This window comes from Ursus americanus, chromosome 11 (assembly GCF_024610735.1).
Source record: "Ursus americanus isolate L20-20 chromosome 11, mUrsAme1.1.p, whole genome shotgun sequence".
Classification (NCBI taxonomy): domain Eukaryota; kingdom Metazoa; phylum Chordata; class Mammalia; order Carnivora; family Ursidae; genus Ursus; species Ursus americanus.
Window position 1 is genome coordinate 25,638,743 of NC_142137.1, and position 18,066 is coordinate 25,656,808.

General features: G+C 36.7%; 1 protein-coding gene across 5 annotated transcripts in view; it reads left to right on the forward strand.

The window, feature by feature from the left end:
* Positions 1-18,066, forward strand: part of AFG1L (AFG1 like ATPase) — a 231,256-nt gene that overhangs the window by 166,322 nt on the left and 46,868 nt on the right. For all 5 annotated transcript variants that reach the window (XM_045806940.2, XM_087865364.1, XM_045806943.2 and 2 more), the window contains one exon: positions 1,636-1,718. In XM_045806940.2, the coding sequence (XP_045662896.1) occupies positions 1,636-1,718 (83 nt within the window). The remainder of the gene's footprint in view (positions 1-1,635; positions 1,719-18,066) is intronic.

An 18,066-nucleotide genomic window follows, 5' to 3' on the forward strand; every position in this document is an offset into this window, starting at 1 on the left:
TTTTACTTTCTTGAGCCACTTAGCAGGGCAGCACAGGAGGAGGGGAAATGTATATCCCCTGCCACTGTGGACAGTCTCTTCCCTATAGAGCAGATGAGAAACAACCCTCGGCTCTCGGGTAGCAGTTCAACCCAGGATGCAGTTTCGGAGAGGAAGAATGTTGCTACATTTCGAGTGTGCCCAGATATGACTGTTCTGATTATCTATTGCTGTGTAACAAATGACTGAAAAAATTAGAGGCTTAAAAAAACATTGCTTCATTATCTGTCCCCATTTCTGTGGGTCAGGGATTTGGGAAAGCCTCAGCTGGCAGTTCTGGCTCCCTTAGTACCATAGTGGCAACAACTGGAGCAGCTGGGGACTGGTCAGACACCTCTGTCTTCATGTCATCTCAGGGCCCCTCCAGGCCGTGTGTCTGTCTGGGCTGCTTTAAGCTCTGTCCAGGCTGTTTGATGCTTACCTAGCAGTTCAGGGTTCGAGAGCAAGTGTTCCAGCCAGCAAGTGAGAAGCTGCCTTGGGTGTCACACAGGCTGCTGTTGCATAGCATCATCTTGCCATAGTCACAAGATTCGGGGGAGGGGGAGCGTAGACCCCACTTCCTGATGGTTGCAATATCCACATCACGACATGTTGGCATGGACAGATTGTTGCAGCCATCTTTGGAAAATACAGTTTGCCACAATTACCTTGGCCCAAAAAAGCAGTTTTTCACTAATAAAGGTAATGAAGTTGTTAAAATACAATTTTTTCCTCATGAATTTTCATAAAGCAATTTTCATTTAGGATGAAAACAAAAAGATCAGCCTGTAAATGCTTCTTGAATTGTTCTGAAAACCCTTGCTCACCATTGTTCTACTGGAATGACTATGTGTCTATAATATATAATATATATGCCCCCCCTTCCCTCCAAAAAGAAAGTCAACTGACCAAGGTAGGTGTAGCAAAAGTTCATAAGCTTCTACAGGAGGAGTTTCAGTGTGTGTGTGTGTGTGTGTGTGTGTGTGTGTGGTGTGAGTTTCCACACACATGTGCAGCCTGTGGGGGGACGGAAAGGAAAGAGTAATTGGGAGAATAGAAGGACATCAGTGACACAGAACTCAAGCTGAGGTGTCTACAGCAGGAAAGAACTCTAAAGACATTGATAGCTGGAAAAGGGACTCTAAGGGACAAGGGCAGCAACGGTCATTTACAAGTGAAGGACAGGTATACATATAGTGTCACTTTAATAAGAGCATTTGGTTTAGAATGGGGATACTAATGTTCTGGCCCAGCTCTCTCCCATTGTGATGGTGAAGACCCACGAGTTATTCTTTCTGATCGCTTCTTACTTAATGGTTAACAGAAATTGGGATTTAAAAGTTTTTTAATGTAATGCAATTATGTGGGGAATTTGCTGATTAGCATTGTTTTAGCAAAGTTGCAGAAAGGCATGCTGCAGATCTTAACTTTTTTGAACTGATTTCTTTGGGCTTGATATATATTTAATGTTCAACCTTTACGATTCTTGTGACTTCTCTTGTTTTGTCCTAAACTGATTGTTCTACTGAGGAAAAATTTCAAAGATTAAAAAAAGGGAAGGGATAGCAGAGAGATCATAATTCTAAGCCAACACTTGTTTGTGTGTTTGGATTGCAGAAATACTGTAATACGGTCCAGCTAGATTCTGGGATCGACTACCGGAAAAGGGAACTTCCTGCTGCGGGAAAACTCTACTATCTGTAAGTTTTTCTTTTTCTAAATTTAATTTGCTAAGTTTAATATCTAATAATTAATCAGGAAAGCATGAGAAATATCAGCAGGATAATTATTAGAGGAGGAAAGGCTAGTTCTGAAGCCTGTGATTTTTAGAATACAAAATGTTACAATGTTAATAACTTCTTTAAACTGTGTTTTTTGCCATTCACATTTGCATGATTTACAATGTGTGATTGGATGAAACCCTAATTAGTTTTTTGGGGAGGAGTGATGACAGATGGTTAGAAAGTAATGAGATCCTCTTATGAGACTCTAGGATTAAGAGAATATCTTTATTGTGTGAAAGTAATTAATTATTTGTGGACATTTCCTGACAAATGTGCCATTTCTGTTCCCCAAAAATTGTTGTTTTATTTTGTTAGACAGTCTGTTTGTATTTATCATTGTTGATTGACTTCCGTACATAACTATGTAAAATATATATACACAAGTACAACTGGATTTATCTTATATTTTAAAAACAAAGACTCTCCTGAGTAGAAGCCATTTATAATAATAGATATATTCAGCACATGCAGTTAATGGTGAAAAACAAATAGTTGGTTTTAAAATGTCATTTGTGAGAATCTGAAAAGGGACAAGTGCTTTACAAATGTAAACTGCTGTTTAACATACGCCACCAGTGTTGGGCACATGGTGGGTTCTCAATAAATAGATCTAAGGACTAATTGTGATTTAACTCAAAGGCATGTTTCTGCTAATTTAAATTTTGATGACAACGTGTACATGAGAGGTTCAGAAAAGTTCTTGTCTCTGCCACCTTGTAAGCAGAAGTATGTTACTGTTTTTGAAGCAGAAATTAGCTAGAAAAATCACATAATTAAAATTGCATGCTTTACAGTGTGCCAAGGGGGACTATTTCAGTTTATTATTCAGATTCTGATGATTATTGTAGAAGGTTCTTCATGTGCCCTTAAGTACTTTGTCTTTAAAGTACTTTATAATTTTTAAAGATTCTTATAGCACTTCTTTCTGCTTTAGCTTGGACTCCCCTCCCCCCTGTCCCGTTTCTTTTATGTTTGTATTTTCTGGTTTTTAAATTTTTCTGTTATTTGCAATCTTTCCCCGATTCTTTTTTTTTTTTTTTTAAGATTTTATTTATTTATTTGACAGAGATAGAGACAGCCAGCGAGAGAGGGAACACAAGCAGGGGGAGTGGGAGAGGAAGAAGCAGGCTCATAGCGGAGGAGCCTGATGTGGGGCTCGATCCCATAATGCCGGGATCACGCCCTGAGCCGAAGGCAGATGCTTAACCGCTGTGCCACCCAGGCGCCCCTCTCCGATTCTTTGCTACCAATTTCTTGATATTCCAAATGTGTGGTACCTAGAAATTAGCTTATTATTCTCTGCATTCTTTTTCAAAGGGGGCAATCCTTGTTCCCTGTTTTCCCACAAAATGTATCCTTATGTTGAAGAATTAAAACATTTTCCTAATGGGAAGTTCCTTCAATCGGAATGGTAGTCTGGTCTAAAACATGAAATTTGTTTCCTATTGCTAGAGAGCTCTCAGTGGATTTTACAGGACGTGCAAAGCTGCTTTTGTTGGGAGGATAGCCATTTTCTCTCTGACCTTCTCCCTGAGGCTGCCTCTTCCTTTTCCTGCTAAAGTACAATTTTAACACAATGAAATTCAGGTTTGTACTTAAAATACGTACTGGAGGAAAACAATATCTAACAACAACCCAGAGTCCAGGAATGAAAAACTGGGTCAACTTTCTTAAAAATATATGAATTCATTTAATCCTCAAGAAAGATAGATTTTGTTTGTGTATTGAACATCAAAAAGTGCTTCACTATAATCTGATAACCAAAACTAGAGAACCTAAAGGCACACCTCACTCAGAGGGTAAGGCAGGTATGTGTCCCTGAAGAGAATCAGGAATTAAAATCCTCTCGGGAGTGGGAGAATAATATTAGATACGGAGACAGGGTGCTAGGGATGTAATTTATATTGTTTCACACTGAGCCCGTAGGGAGAACTTCTTTCATGACAAAGAAAATTTCTTAGGGTCATGTTAACATTTCTGATTTAATTAGGTTTCTTTTGCTCTTGTTCTTATAGGGAAACTTATTAATTTCCTCCATAACAGATTTCAATGCACCATGCTATATATTGCCCTATTACAGCATGTGTTTCTCTTTATTACCTTCGGCCTAAACATCTGGCATTCGTTCCTGAACATGCAAGTTCAGACTCACCCTTTGTCAGTCTCATTGCCCACCACCCCCACAGCTGCCTGAAAAGAAAAACAAAATTCTAGCTTCCCTCCCGGGGAACAGGAAGGATTATCTCAGGATTTCATACAGGCAGAATCCTATATATGATCTTTAATGAAATAGAAATATTCAATAATTCAGTATTTTATTAGTCTAACTTTCCAAAACCTAATTCAAAATATCCCAAAACACAATCCAAATAATATCAAGAATTATCAGAGATTTTACAAAGTACCCAAAAAGTTCCCACCGGAACACTTTCTATGGTTCATAATATGGTCTGGGTTACAAAAGAACTAATTCATATGTGACATTATATGTTTGTATGTAATCTATTTCAGTTGTAGTTTTGCATCACATTAGATGTAGAAATCTTATAGTACCTTTATAAATAAGTTCCAGATGTTTTTGGCCCATCCATAGAAGTTTTTAATCTCATATAAAACAAACCCAGAAACTTCCAATTTAACAAGTTACAAATGACAAAAAGCTTGAGCCCAGATATCTGAACTTTTGCAGAAATTAAAGCACCCCGTGGATGTCCAGTTTTTCATTCTATGGTAACTGCATGATCACCCCAGACATGAGCACGAAGTCATGCCCTTCCTTGTTGCTTGGTGGATTGGGCTCAGTAGGAATCCCATGTGGGGAATATGGTTTGCCAAAATCCAAACGGGTCAGACTAAGCATTGGGCTTCCTGTTTACATTTGGGTGGGGGCTTGGACCAGTAATTTTTTTGAACTGCCTGGTGTTTGCCAGGGGTGGCCCTATCCTATGCTTTCCAGAGAATTTCACTGCTTCAGATTAGTTCTCTGCTTGGGGGCAGGTGACAGTGAAGGTTATCGTTTTATATATGCAATGAGCATCTCTTTTCAGACAGGAAACGCCACTGCTGAGGGGTCCATGGGATGCTGCCCCAAGCTATTTTGCTGTCACTTTTGTGAAGGGTTACAGTTTTTCATGGCGAGAGGAGGTCAGCTCATGTTGGACACTCCCTTGTTCTTTTTTCTCTTTTTCTTTTTCATTCAGTAACTGAGTAGTACAGGTTCTTTTTTTCTAAGTCTGTTGAAGGAACCAGGGATTGAGGATGGAGAGAGGGTTCCTGTTCAAATACCATATCTTCATCATGCTCACATAAAAACACCCCACCCCTAGCACAAAGGCCATGGCCTCAATGGAAGACTTTAAACTGAACCAAAATGGATGGGGGGAAGGTATTGGGCCTGGGATTTGATTTTACCCAACTTACCAGCTAATAGGTTTGCCTGTTATTGTTTCATGGATGCTGGCAGAAGACACAAGAGACCTGGGTCAGAGACAAAGGATTTTATGACCCTTGGTGTAGAGAGCATGTTGTGTCTGCCCCTCTTTGCTCTGTGGTCCCACTGTGGGGGGCACTTAATACCATAACACGGAGTTTTGCCAAGGGCCCAGGTAAATACCTGCATAGGCAGTGAATTGTATTATAGCACAAGAACTTTGAACTTGGGAAGTCTACCATTTTATAGCCAGAAGTAAGCAAGCCTGTTTTTTGTCTCAAGGGAGACATTGCCTCATCCCTCAAGGTCTCTTGTGCCAAACACAACCTTGAGAAATGGCTAGGGCCACGCATTCTTGCCATGCTCAGCAAGATGTGCAGATGAGTGAGAGACCCATGGAGGACTGTTTCTTCCAATAGAGGGCATTGGTCAGACTTTTAACCTTCAAGAAGCCAGGCTTTCTCCTTTTATTTCTTTTGGCTCCTATCCACCAAGTCATCCACTTCTGCAAAATTATATCTGAACCCGTTATTCACTTATTTAATATTTCAATTAAATTGTCTCAAGACCATTTCACTGTCATGTATATGGGGACTATGGGTCATACTGAAATGATGAAAAAATATGTTACAACTTTCAGACAAAGCCCAAATACTCACATATTTTTATGTGGCTTATTACAGAATATATATTCATCTATCTTTTGAGCCAATCTCAAAAAGAAGTTTCTTTTTACTTTTACCAATAGAAGTTTTATGTCTCGAGTACTTTTAATTTCCCACTTGGGAAATATCTGTTCCAAATAGAAAATAATTTTTGAGGGGCGCCTGGGTAGCGCAGTCGTTAAGCGTCTGCCTTCGGCTCAGGGCGTGATCCCGGCGTTCCGGGATTGAGTCCCACATTGGGCTCCTCCGCTGGGAGCCTGCTTCTTCCTCTTCCACTCCCCTGCTGTGTTCCCTCTCTCGCTGGCTGTCTCTCTGTCACATAAATAAATAAAATCTTTAAAAACAAACAAAAAAAGAAAATAATTTTTGAGAATATATCTTTGAACATTAAAAAAAAAGTTTGCTGGCAAAAACCACACAGCTCTGTTTTAGAAGAAAGGTCTGTGAAAACAAAGACTGGAGCTCATACATGTTAAAACATCCCCACAATTAAAAACTTCATGTTTCTTGCCTGTGATAGTTTCTGCACACACTCCTCCTCCCTCAACTGACAGAGCCAGATCAATGAAAATTTAAAACATTTCTTAACTCAATTGTCACATCTTTTCATACCTAAAACATTGGCAGAGATCGGTCTTCTGCCTGGAAGGTTGCCACTTCTAGTTCACCGGAGTCTCTAGGACATCTTGGGACCTTCTTCCCCATCCCCGAACCCCCATCATCACCATTCCAGGTGTCTTAGACATTGGAATTTACAGTGTCTGTCTTAGTTTTTCTTACCAGTTAGAGTACCAGCCCAGGCAGTCATTTCCTGTTCCAATTCCCACTGAAGAAATTCTGAAACATCTGCCAATATGAAGCAACTTGAAAATTGTTAAGTCTAGTTCCTTTCCTTTTCAGACCATAATTTGTTTCAGTTCCATATTCTTGACTGCGCAGAGTCCTGTAGCAGACTGTGTGGATACCCCATTGAAACAATTTTTCTCTCATTATCTATAACAGATTTTTCAGTCGAATGCCAAATATGGGCCCCCTATATTTTTTTCCCTTTAATTCCCTGAACTCCCTCATGTATCTTTTAGAATCTTCTACGTTCATATTATTCCTACTCTGACACTAATTTTCATAGTGTCACAATGGAATAGTGATAGTGTTGAAGGGAAAATACCACATAAGTTAAAGAGTATAAAATTTGTTTAGCAGCAAAGCATACAGAAATATATCCATATGATGATAGTTGCACAAAAACAGAGGATGACTCAGCATATTCTCATTTGAAGTTGTAAGTTTTTCTGGCATTTGAGGGCCCATTAGCTGACAAAAGTATCACCCGAACAGGATAAGGATCCCATCAGGTCGTGTTTGTCATTCTTGGGTTGGTGGATGAGTAGGAGAGAAGGGAGTCTTATACCCCCTGGTAAGTCTTGACTGTTGTGGAGACTTTGGCTATTGTACATGACTATTCACCAGGTACAGTTACCAAGTGCAAACTCTAGGATATGCCTGATTGTTCACCCTCAATCAATGTGAATCAAAGCTCAGTTTCTAATCCTTCATCAAGACCAGACATTAAGACTTCCTGAAGTCTGTTCCTTAAAGGATAAGGGAAAGAATTTCTGTCCCTGGCAGTTAGAGAAGCTACTTTCATGGGGTTAAGACTGTTGATCTGGCTAATCCTTAAGCTTGGGGAAGGGAAGAAGATGGTTGGGGACATTTTTGATGTTTACAGATTAAATTTTATTCCTTCTTAATGCCATAACACGGAGCATATAGGTTTATATACTTAAGAGATAATCATATTCATAAACTAAAATATTTACAGATAAAATAATACAATGTGTGAGATTTGCTTCAAAATAATCCAGGGCGAGGGAATTGTGGGAGGGAAGTGGTTTAGATGAAACAACATTGGCCACAAATTGAGTGGGTGATTGTTTGTGTTGAGTTTATTATACTGTTCTCTCTCCATATGTGATGTGTGAAATTTTCCATACTAAAAAGTTTTTTAAAAGATACAGAATCTTTTTTTTTTCTGATCATACTAGGAGGAATTTTATTAATTATGATTCTAAAGAAATCACTCTTGTTATATTGATTTTTCTCTATTGCTTTCTGTTTTCTATTTCATTGATTTCTGTACTTCTCTTTATTATTAATTTTATTCTGCTTAGTTTGAATTTAATTGGCTCTCTTTGTAGTTTTTAAAGATAGAAATTTACTCTTTTGCACGTAGTTGTCCAATTTTCCCAGCACCATTTACTGAAGAGACTGTCTTTTTTCCACTGGATGTTTTTTCCTGCTTTGTCAAAGATTAGTTGCCCAAAGAGCCAAGAGTCCATTTCTGGGTTCTCTATTCTGTTCCATTGGTCTATGTGTCTGTTTTTATGCCAGTATCATGCTGTCTTTGTGACCACAGCTTTGTAGTATAGCTTGAAATCCGGCAACGTGATGCCCCCAGCTTTGTTTTTCCTTTTCAACAATTCCTTGGCGATTCGGGGCCTTTTCTGGTTCCACACAAATTTAAGGGCTGTTTGTTCCAGTTCTTTGAAAAATGTCATTTGTATTTTGATCGGGATGGCATTGAAAGTGTAGATTGCTCTGGGTAGCATGGACATTTTAACTATGTTAATTCTTCCGATCCATGAGCATGGAATATTTTTCCATCTTTTTGTGTCTTCTTCAGTGTCTTTCAAGAGTGATTTGTAGTTTCTAGAATATAGATCCTTTATGTCTCTGGTTAAGTTAATTCCGAGATAATGTATGATTTTTGGTGCTATTGTAAATGGAATGGATTCCCTAATTTCTCTTTCTTCAGTCTCATTGTTCGTGTATAGAAATGCAACTGATTTCTGAGCATTGATTTTGTATCCCGCCACATTACTGAATTGCTCTGTAACTTCTAGTAGTTTGGGGGTAGAATCTTTTGGGTTTCAACATTTGCAGCAACATGGATGGGACTGGAGGAGATAATGCTAAGCGAAATAAGTCAAGCAGAGAAAGACAATTATCATATGGTTTCACTCATTTATGGAACATAAGAAGTAGGAAGATCGGTAGGAGAAGAAAGGGAAGAAGAAAGCGGGGGTAAACAGAAGGGGGAATGAACCATGAGAGACTACGGACTCTCGGAAACAAACTGAGGGCTTCAGAGGGGCGGGGGTGGGGGGTGGGGAATGGGATAGGCCGGTGATGGGTATTAAGGAGGGCACGTATTGCATGGTGCACTGGGTGTTATACACAAGTAATGAATAATGGAACTTTACATCAAAAACTAGGGATGTACTGTATGGTGACTAACATAATATAATAAAAAATTATAAAAAAATAAAGATAGAAATTTAAGTCCTTGATTTTAAACCTTTCTGTTCTTTTTATAAGCATTTTAGTGCTATAAATTTTCTTCTAAGTATCATATTAATTGCATTTCATACATTTCAGTATGTCCTGTTTTCCCTTGTGATTTTGTCTTTGACCCATGGGTTATTTGAAATATGTTATTTAACTTCCAAACATTTGATGATTTTTCTATACATATTTTGATTCCTTTTTCTATACATCTGGCTCTGAAATCTATGCTTAGTATTAATGTAGCCACATCAGCTTTTTTAAATTTAGCATTTGCATGATCTATCTTTTCCCCTCCTTCTGCTTTCAACTTATCTGTGTCCTACTTAAAATGGTTTCTTGTGAGCAAAACATAGTTGGGAATTTATTTTTTATGTAATCTGACATTCTCTTTCTTTAATGGGGGTGTTTAAACCATTTACATTTAATGTGTTTATTGCTATGTTTGTATTTCAGTACGCCATTTGTTGTCTCTGTTCTACCCATTTACCTCTTCCTGACTTATTTCATTGTTAAGATTCCATTTTCTCTCTTATATTAGTTTATTTGCTATACCTTCTTGTTTTTGTGGTTGCTATTGAGTTTATAGTAAGCATCTTTAACTTATAATAGTCTGCTCTCAAGTAACATTATACCTCTTGATGTAAAATATAAAAACCCTACAACAATATACTTCCATTTTCAGTATCCTGGCCTTTGTGCTATAATAGTCCTTTATTTTATTATGTAATTATGTATTTTATTATGTAATATTATATGTATTATTTTATTTATTACCGCTTAAACAGTCAATAATCTTTTAAAGAGTTTTTAAATAAGAAAAAATTCTTTTACATTTACTTACGTGAATACCATTTCTTATGCTCTTTATTCTGTTGTATAGATTGAAATTTCCATTTGGTTTTATTTTCCTTCTTTTTGAAGGTCTTTAACATTTCTTGCAGTGGTACTCTGCTAGTGGTGAATTTTCTCATCCTTTATAGGTCTCATATGTCTCTAAAGTCTTTTGTTTTTATTTCTGAAAGACATTTTTGCTGGCTAGAGAAATTGTGGTTGACAGATTTTTTTCTTCCTTTCAGTACTTTAAATGTTGTTGCTTAATTATCTTCTGACTTGTATTGTTTCTAATAAGAAATTTATCATTCTTTGTCCTTCTTTACATAAGATGTCTTTTCACTAGCTGCTTCTACAGGTTCTTTTTGTTATTGGTTTTAAGCTGTTTATGATGTGCCTTGAGGTGGTTTTTTTGTTTCTTTTTCCCCAAGGTTGGTTGTACTTCTTGGATCTGTGAGTTTATAGTTTTAATTGAATTTGGAGAATTTTTATTCCTTATATCTACACATACTTTGTCCCTTCTCCCCCTGTCCAATTTCTGGGACTCCAGTTACACCTATATGAGACCTCTTTATGTTGTCTTACAGCTTCCGGGTTCTCTGTTCATTTTTTTTTCCCAATCTTTTTTTCAATCTTGTTTCATTTTGGGCAGTTTCTTTGGCTGTGTGTAATGTGCTATTAATCCTATCCAATGTATTTTTTTCTTTCTAGAAATTCATCTTCTAGAAGACTTTATATCTTCTTTCACTGTTCTTAATATCCTCACTCCTTCCAGGGCACCTGGGTGGCTCTGTTGGTTAAGTGTTTGCCTTGGGCTCAGGTCATGATCCTGGGATCCTGTGATCCAGCCCAGAGTCAGGCTCCCTGCTTGTCCTATTCCCTCTGCCCTTCCCTCTGTGAGCTCTCTCTCTCTCTCTCTCAAATAAATAAATAAATAAAATCTTTAAAAAAATATCCTCATGCCTTCCTCTACCTTCTTGAACATACAGAGAATATTTATAATCACTGTTTCAGTGATTTGTCCACTAATTCTACCATATATGTCATTTTGGGGTCTATTTCTACTGACTGATTTTTCTCCTTTTTATTTTAAAGATTTATTTATTTTATTTTGAAGAGAGCACGCAAGCGGGAGGAGGGGCAGAGGGAGAAGGGAAAAAATCCTCAAGCAGACTCCCCACTGAGTGTGGAGCCTAGCATGGGACTCGATCCCAGGACCCCAGGATGACCACCTTCACAGAAATCAAGAGTCAGATGCCTAACCTCCTGAGCCACACAGGTGCCTGGGTTTTTATCCTTTTTAGAAGTTATATTCTCCTGCTTCCTTGCATGCCTGTTAATTTTTATTGAAGGCCAAATACTGTGAATTTTACATTTTGGCCTTTGTTGTGGGACACAGTTATGTTCCTTGGAAATAATTGTATCCTTGCAAGGCTAAGCTTTGTAAAGTAGGACCAGAGTAACCTTTATTCTGTGGCTGATTATTCCCACTAGTGAAGTGATACTCTTCTGAGGACTCTACTTGATTCTCCATGTGTTAGTAGAGCTGTCTACTATGATTGGAAGAAATATGAACTATTTCTGGCCATTATGAGCTCCAGGGGTAATGCTGTGTGATTCCAGTGGCGTTTGGGTGTTGTTTGTTTGGCCCAACCTTCCTCATGACCCCCTCCCTGCCACCCCGCTCCAGAGGGCTGGGGGTACAGGAGACAGTAAAGCCAAGAGTCCCGTTGTTGGGCACTTTTGAGGACTCTGACACTCAAATGCCAGGGCTCCTGGTGATGACTACAGCCTCTTGGTCTGAAGTCATCCATTTTCTTATTCTTTGCTCTGCTTCACCATTGGCATATCCCACCCCCGGCCTTGAGTCATCTCTTCTCATGCATGCACAGATCAGTATTCAGTTCTAAGACCTGAGGGGGGGGACCCTTTGCAGATCATGGAACCTTTGTCTTTGGGTGTGTAGCTCTCTCTTCAGTATTCTACCTTGCAAATTCTAGCTGCCGTCACCTCCCCAAATTCTGAATTCTGTTTTCTCAACTCAGAGACCATTGGGATCTGATCGGGTTTCCTCTTCTGAAGCCTGGAAGCTCAACTCATTTGTTTTCTGTGATCCAGTGTCTGAAAAACATTGTTTCCTATAGTTTAGACAGTTTGTAGTTATTTAAGGTAGGAGGGTAAATCTGGGCCCTGTTACTTCATTATGGCCAGAAGTGGAAGTTTCCAATCCATTATCCTGAAAACAAGTAAATAAAAGAATCAAGTTTTTTCCTGCCTGTTTTAAAAAACTGAATTTTAGTATAACAAATAGTCGATGGGGGATGCTTATCTTTATAGAAGTTTTCTAGATAACAGATGAAAAAAGAATTAAAGAATTCGAATATCACCGTTTTGTAAAAACGTCATAATTTAATGGAACTAGTTAATGATCTTAAGTTCTATAATAATTGCAATAGCAATGGAACCTGAATTTGATCAATTTACAGGAAATATTAGGAGCAATGGAATGTGTTAAATAACATCATGGGAGTATATTCATCAAAATGTAGACTGCAGATTTTTTAATGACATAAATAACTTGCTTCTTCAACAAATAAAAAAAGAGAGAGCACCAATAGCTTCAAAGAGACTTAAGGAACATATAACCAATTGCCATATGTGGACCTTACTTAGATCCTGAATCAAACCAACTAAAAACAAAGCAAAAACAAAAACACTATGCAACAACAATCAGAGAAGTTCACACACTAACTGCATATGTCATGACACTGAAGAATTTAGCATTAGCTTTGTTAGATGTGATAAGGATATTATATTTATTTTTTACAGCTTTATTGAAATAGAATTCACATTGCCATATAGTTCACCCAAAGTGTATAATTAATGAGTTTTAGTATATTCATGGAATTATGCAAGCGAAACCAGTCTGTTGTAGAATATTTTTATCACTCAACCAACCACCGACCAGCCCAGGCAACCACTAATCTACTTTCTGCCTCTCTGTATTTGACCATTCTGGGTATTTTATATAAATATAATCATATAAGATGTGTTCCTTTGTGATTGCCTTCTTTCACTTAGCATAATTTTTTCAGGATTCATATTATTATTGCCAAACAATAGTCCATTAAATATAGAACTTTTATATGTCCACTCATTAGTTGATGGACACTTGGGTTGTTTCTGCTTTTTGGCTGTTGTGAATAATGCTGCTATGAACAATCATGTACAAGTTTTTTTGTGTGGACTTACATTTTTTATTTCTAAGTGTGGAATTTTTGGGTGTGGTTAGTTCTACATTAAGTCTTTTGAGGAACTTCCAGACTGTCTTCCAAAGCAGCTGTACCATTTTTTATCTCCACCAGTAGTGTATTAGGGCTTCAGTTTCTTCACATCTGTGACATCACTTGTCATTACCTCTATCATTGTGGCCACCTGTATTCGTTTCCGAGGGATGTTGTTACAAAGTACCGTGATCTGGGTGGCTTAAAACACCAGAAATTTATTGTCTTGCAGTTCTAGAGGCAGAAAATCCCAAATCAAGTTTTCGGCATGGCCTTGCCTCGTCTGAAACCTCCAGTAGAGAATCTTGCCATTACCTCTTCTCGTTTCTGTTGTTTGTTGTTGGTACTTGGTGTTCCTCGGCTTGTAAATGTGTCAATCCAGTCTCTCCCTCTGTTGTCACACGGTCCTGCTCTGTGTCTCCTTATAAAGGTATTGGTCATATGGGATTGAGGGCTCTCCCACTTTACCAATTACATCTATGAAGACCCTGTTTACAAATAAGGGTACATTTTGAGGTACTGGGATTTGGGACTTCATATCTTTTTGGGGAAACACAATCTACCCCAAATCCAATCCTAGTGAGTCTGAGATGGTATTTCATTATGGTTTCCATTTGCATTTCTCTGATGGGTAATGACATTGAGCATTGTTTCATTTGCTTGTTGACCATTGTCTGTCTTCTCAGGAGAAAAGTCTGTTCAGATACTTTGCCCATTTTAAAATTGTGTCATTTGTCTTTTTAGTATTGAATCTCAAGTGTTCTTTATACATTCTAGATATAGATCCCTTGTCATATATATGATTTACAAAAATATTTTCATATTCTGTGGTTTATCTTTTTATTTTGTTGGTGATGTCCTTTGAAGTACACAAGTTTTAAACTTTGAAGGTGTCCAATTTATTTTTTTCTTTCATTGCTTGTACTTTTGGTGTCATATTTAAGAAACCATTGTCTAATCTAATATAAATCTTCTATGAGTTTTATAGTTTTAGCTCTTATATTTAGGTATTTGATTAATTTTAAGTTAATTTTTATATATGATGTGAGAGAGTGGTCCATCTTCATTCTTTTGTATGTGGATATCTCATTGCCACAGCATCATTTGTTGAAAAGACTATTCTTTCTGTATTGAATTATATCGACACCATTGTTGAAAATTAATTGACTGTAAATGTAAGGGTTTTTTCTGGTCTCAATTATATCCCATCAACCTGTTTGTATATCTTTATGTCAATGTCACACTGTCTTGATTGCTATAGCTTTGTAATAAGTTTTGAAATCAGGAAGTATGAGCCCTACAACTTTGTTCTTTTTTCTCCCCAAGATTGTTTGATTTATTCTGGGTCCTTTGAATTTCCATGAGAATATTAGGATCAGTTTGTCGATATCTACAACAAAGCCGGCTAGAATTTTGATAAGGATTGTATTGACTCTGTAAATCACATTGGGAAATATAGTATCAAATATTTTAATTCATGAACATGAAATGTTTTACTAGTGTCCTAGGGTTACCAAACAAAGTGCCACAAACTGAGCGTCTTGGAATAGCAGAAATTTATTCTGTCATTGTTCTTGAGGCTAGCAGTCCAAAATCAAGATGTTGGCAGGTTGGTTCCCACTGGGTACTCTGAAAGAGAATCTGTTCCATGCTTCTCCTGTAGCTTCTGGTGACTCCTTGGTGCATCACTCCAATCTCTGCCTCTATCTTCATATGGCATTCTCCCTATGTGTCTTTGTATCTAAATTTACTGTTCATATAAGGATACCAGTCATTGCATTAGAGACTACCCTAAGCCAGTATGACCTCATCTTAACTTGATTATATCTGTAAAGATCCTATTTCAGTATAAGGCCGCATTCACAGATATTGGAGGTTAGGAGTTTAACATTTTTGGAGGGCACAATTCAACCCATAACAAATGTCTTTTCATTTATTTTGGTCTTCTGTAATTCATTTCAACAATGTTTTATAGTCTTCAATGTATAAAGTTTTGTAATTCTTTTGTTAATTTTATTCATAAGTATTTTATTCTTTTTGAAGCTAGTGTAAGTGGAATTGTTTTTCTGATTGCACTTTTGCTTTCTTTATTGCTACTATGTAGAAATACAATTGACTTTTGCATATTGATCTTGTAACCTGCAACCTTGCTGAAATTGTTTATTTGTTCTAGTAGTTTCTAATAGTTTGTTTCTGATAGTTTCTAATTCCTTAGGATTTTCTAAATATAAGATCATGTCATCTGTAAATAGAGATAGTTTAGTTCTTCCTTTACAATCTGGATGCTTTTTTTTACTTTCCTTGTCTAATTTCCTTGCGTAGAACATCTGGTACAATGTTAAATGGAAGTGGTATATTCCATTATAGAGTGGACATCTTGTTTCTGAGCTTAGTAGGGAAGACTTTATTCTTTCACCATTAATTATGATGTTATCTCTGGGTTTTTCATAGATGCCCTTTATTAGGGCATCTGTTGTTAATTACTGAGTATTTTTATCATGAAAGGGTGTTGGATTTGGTTGAATGCATTTTCCGTGTCTATTGAGTTGATCATGTTTTTCTTGTCTGTTCTGTTGATAATGGTATATTTCATTAATTGATTTTTGGATTTTAAGTCAACCTTGCATTTCTGGGATAAATCCCATTTGGTCATGGTATATAATCCTTTTTATATGTTGCTTGATTTTGTTTGCTAGTATTTTGTTAAAGATTTTTGTGTTTATATTCGTAAGAGATACTGGTCAATAGTTTTCATGATGTCTGTCAGTTTTTGCTATCAAGGTAATACTTGCCTAATAGAATGAATTGGAAAGTGTTCCCTCTTCTATTTAGATTTTTCTCTTTCTTCTTGAGTCAGTCTCGGTAGTTTATATCTTTCTAGGAATTTGTCTATTAGGCGATCTAATTTGTTGGTATATAATTGTTAATAGTATTCCCTTATAATCCTTTTTATTTCTAATATTCTCTCCTCCGTTCCTGATTTTGATAACTTTTGTCTTCTTTTCTTTTCTTGGTCTATCTAGATAAAGATTTGTCAATTTTGTTCACTTTTTCAAAGAACCAACTTTTTTTTAATTTGCTGTATTATTTTTATGTTCTCTATTTCATTGTTTCCACTCTAATCTTTATTATTGCCCTCTTTCCACTTATTTTAGGTTTAGCTTTTTCTTCTTTGTCCAGAATCTGATGGGGGAAGGTTAGATTATTAGTTTGAGATTTTTCTTCTTTTTTTTAATGTAGGTATTCAGAGTTAAACTTTTCCTTCTAAGCACTACTTTAGCTGTATCCCATAAGTTTTGGTATGCTGTGTCTTCATTTTTGTCATCTCAGATATTTTCTAATTTCCTTTCGATTTCTTTCCTTCTTTTTTCTTTTCTTTTTTTTTAACCCATTGATCATTTAGGAGTATGTTGTTTAATTTTCATGTATTTGTGAATTTCCAAAATATCTTTCTGTTATTAATTTCTAATTTCACTCCATTATGATTGAAGTACAGACTTAATATAATTTAATTCTTTTTAATTATTAAGGCTTGCTTTATGACCTAGGATATGATCTTTCCTTGAGAATGTTCCATATGTACTTGAGAATAATGGGTATTCTGCTATTATTATGTAGAGTGTTTATATAGATATCTGTTAGGTCTAGTTAGTGTATATTGTAGTCCAAGTTTTATATGGCCTGTTGGTCTTCTCCCTAGTTGTCTTATCCTTACTGAAAGTTGGGGGGTACCAGGCTGGCTTAGTTGGTAGACCATGCAACTCTTGATCTTGGGTTGTAAGTTTTAACCCCACATTAGGTGTAGCGATTACTTAAAAATAAAATCATAAAAAAAAGTTAGATATTGAAGGCTCCAACTATTATTGTTTCTCCCTTCACTTATGTCGGATTTTGCCTCATGTATTTTGGGACTCTGTTGTTAGGGGCCTATGTTTATAATTGTTATGTTATCCTGATGGATTGAACTTTATCATTATGAAATGTCACTTTTAATCTCTAATCACATTTTTTGTATTAAAGTCTATGTTGTCCGACGTTAGTAGGGGTTGCTATTTGTGTTAATATGTCTTTCTTTTTGTCCTTTTACTTTCAACCTAGTTGTATCTTGGAACCTAAAGGATATCTCCTATGGACAATATATTGTTGGATCTTGCTTTTTTACTCAAACAATCTCTGCTTTTTTTTTTTTTTTAAGATTTTATTTATTTATTTGAGACAGAGAGAGTGAGAGAGAGCATAAGCCGCAGTGTGAGGGGCAGAGGGAGAAGCTCTGGTCATCCCCACTGAGCAGGGAGCCCGATGTGGGCTCAAACCTGGGACTCCAGGACCATGACCTGAGCCAAAGGCAGATGCTTAACGCACTGAGCCACCCAGGTGCCCCTAATCTCTGCTTTTGATTGAATTGTTTAATACATTCACAAATTATATTATTATTGATATAGTTGGATTCACACCTGCTCTTTTACTTTGTTTTATGTTTCATGCCTTTTTTGTTCCTCGGTTCTCCCTTTACTGTCTTTACATTATGTGAATATTTTTAGTGTAAAATTTTAGTCTTTTAATTTTTTTACTATTTTTTGTATTTTTTAAAGAAGAACTATTTCTGTCTGGTAAGTATAATGTTTCATCAAACTTAAATGTCCCAAATTTATAATGAAGCATTGTATGTTGCTGTATGTTTTGAGAATTAAAAGGTCAGTAATGGT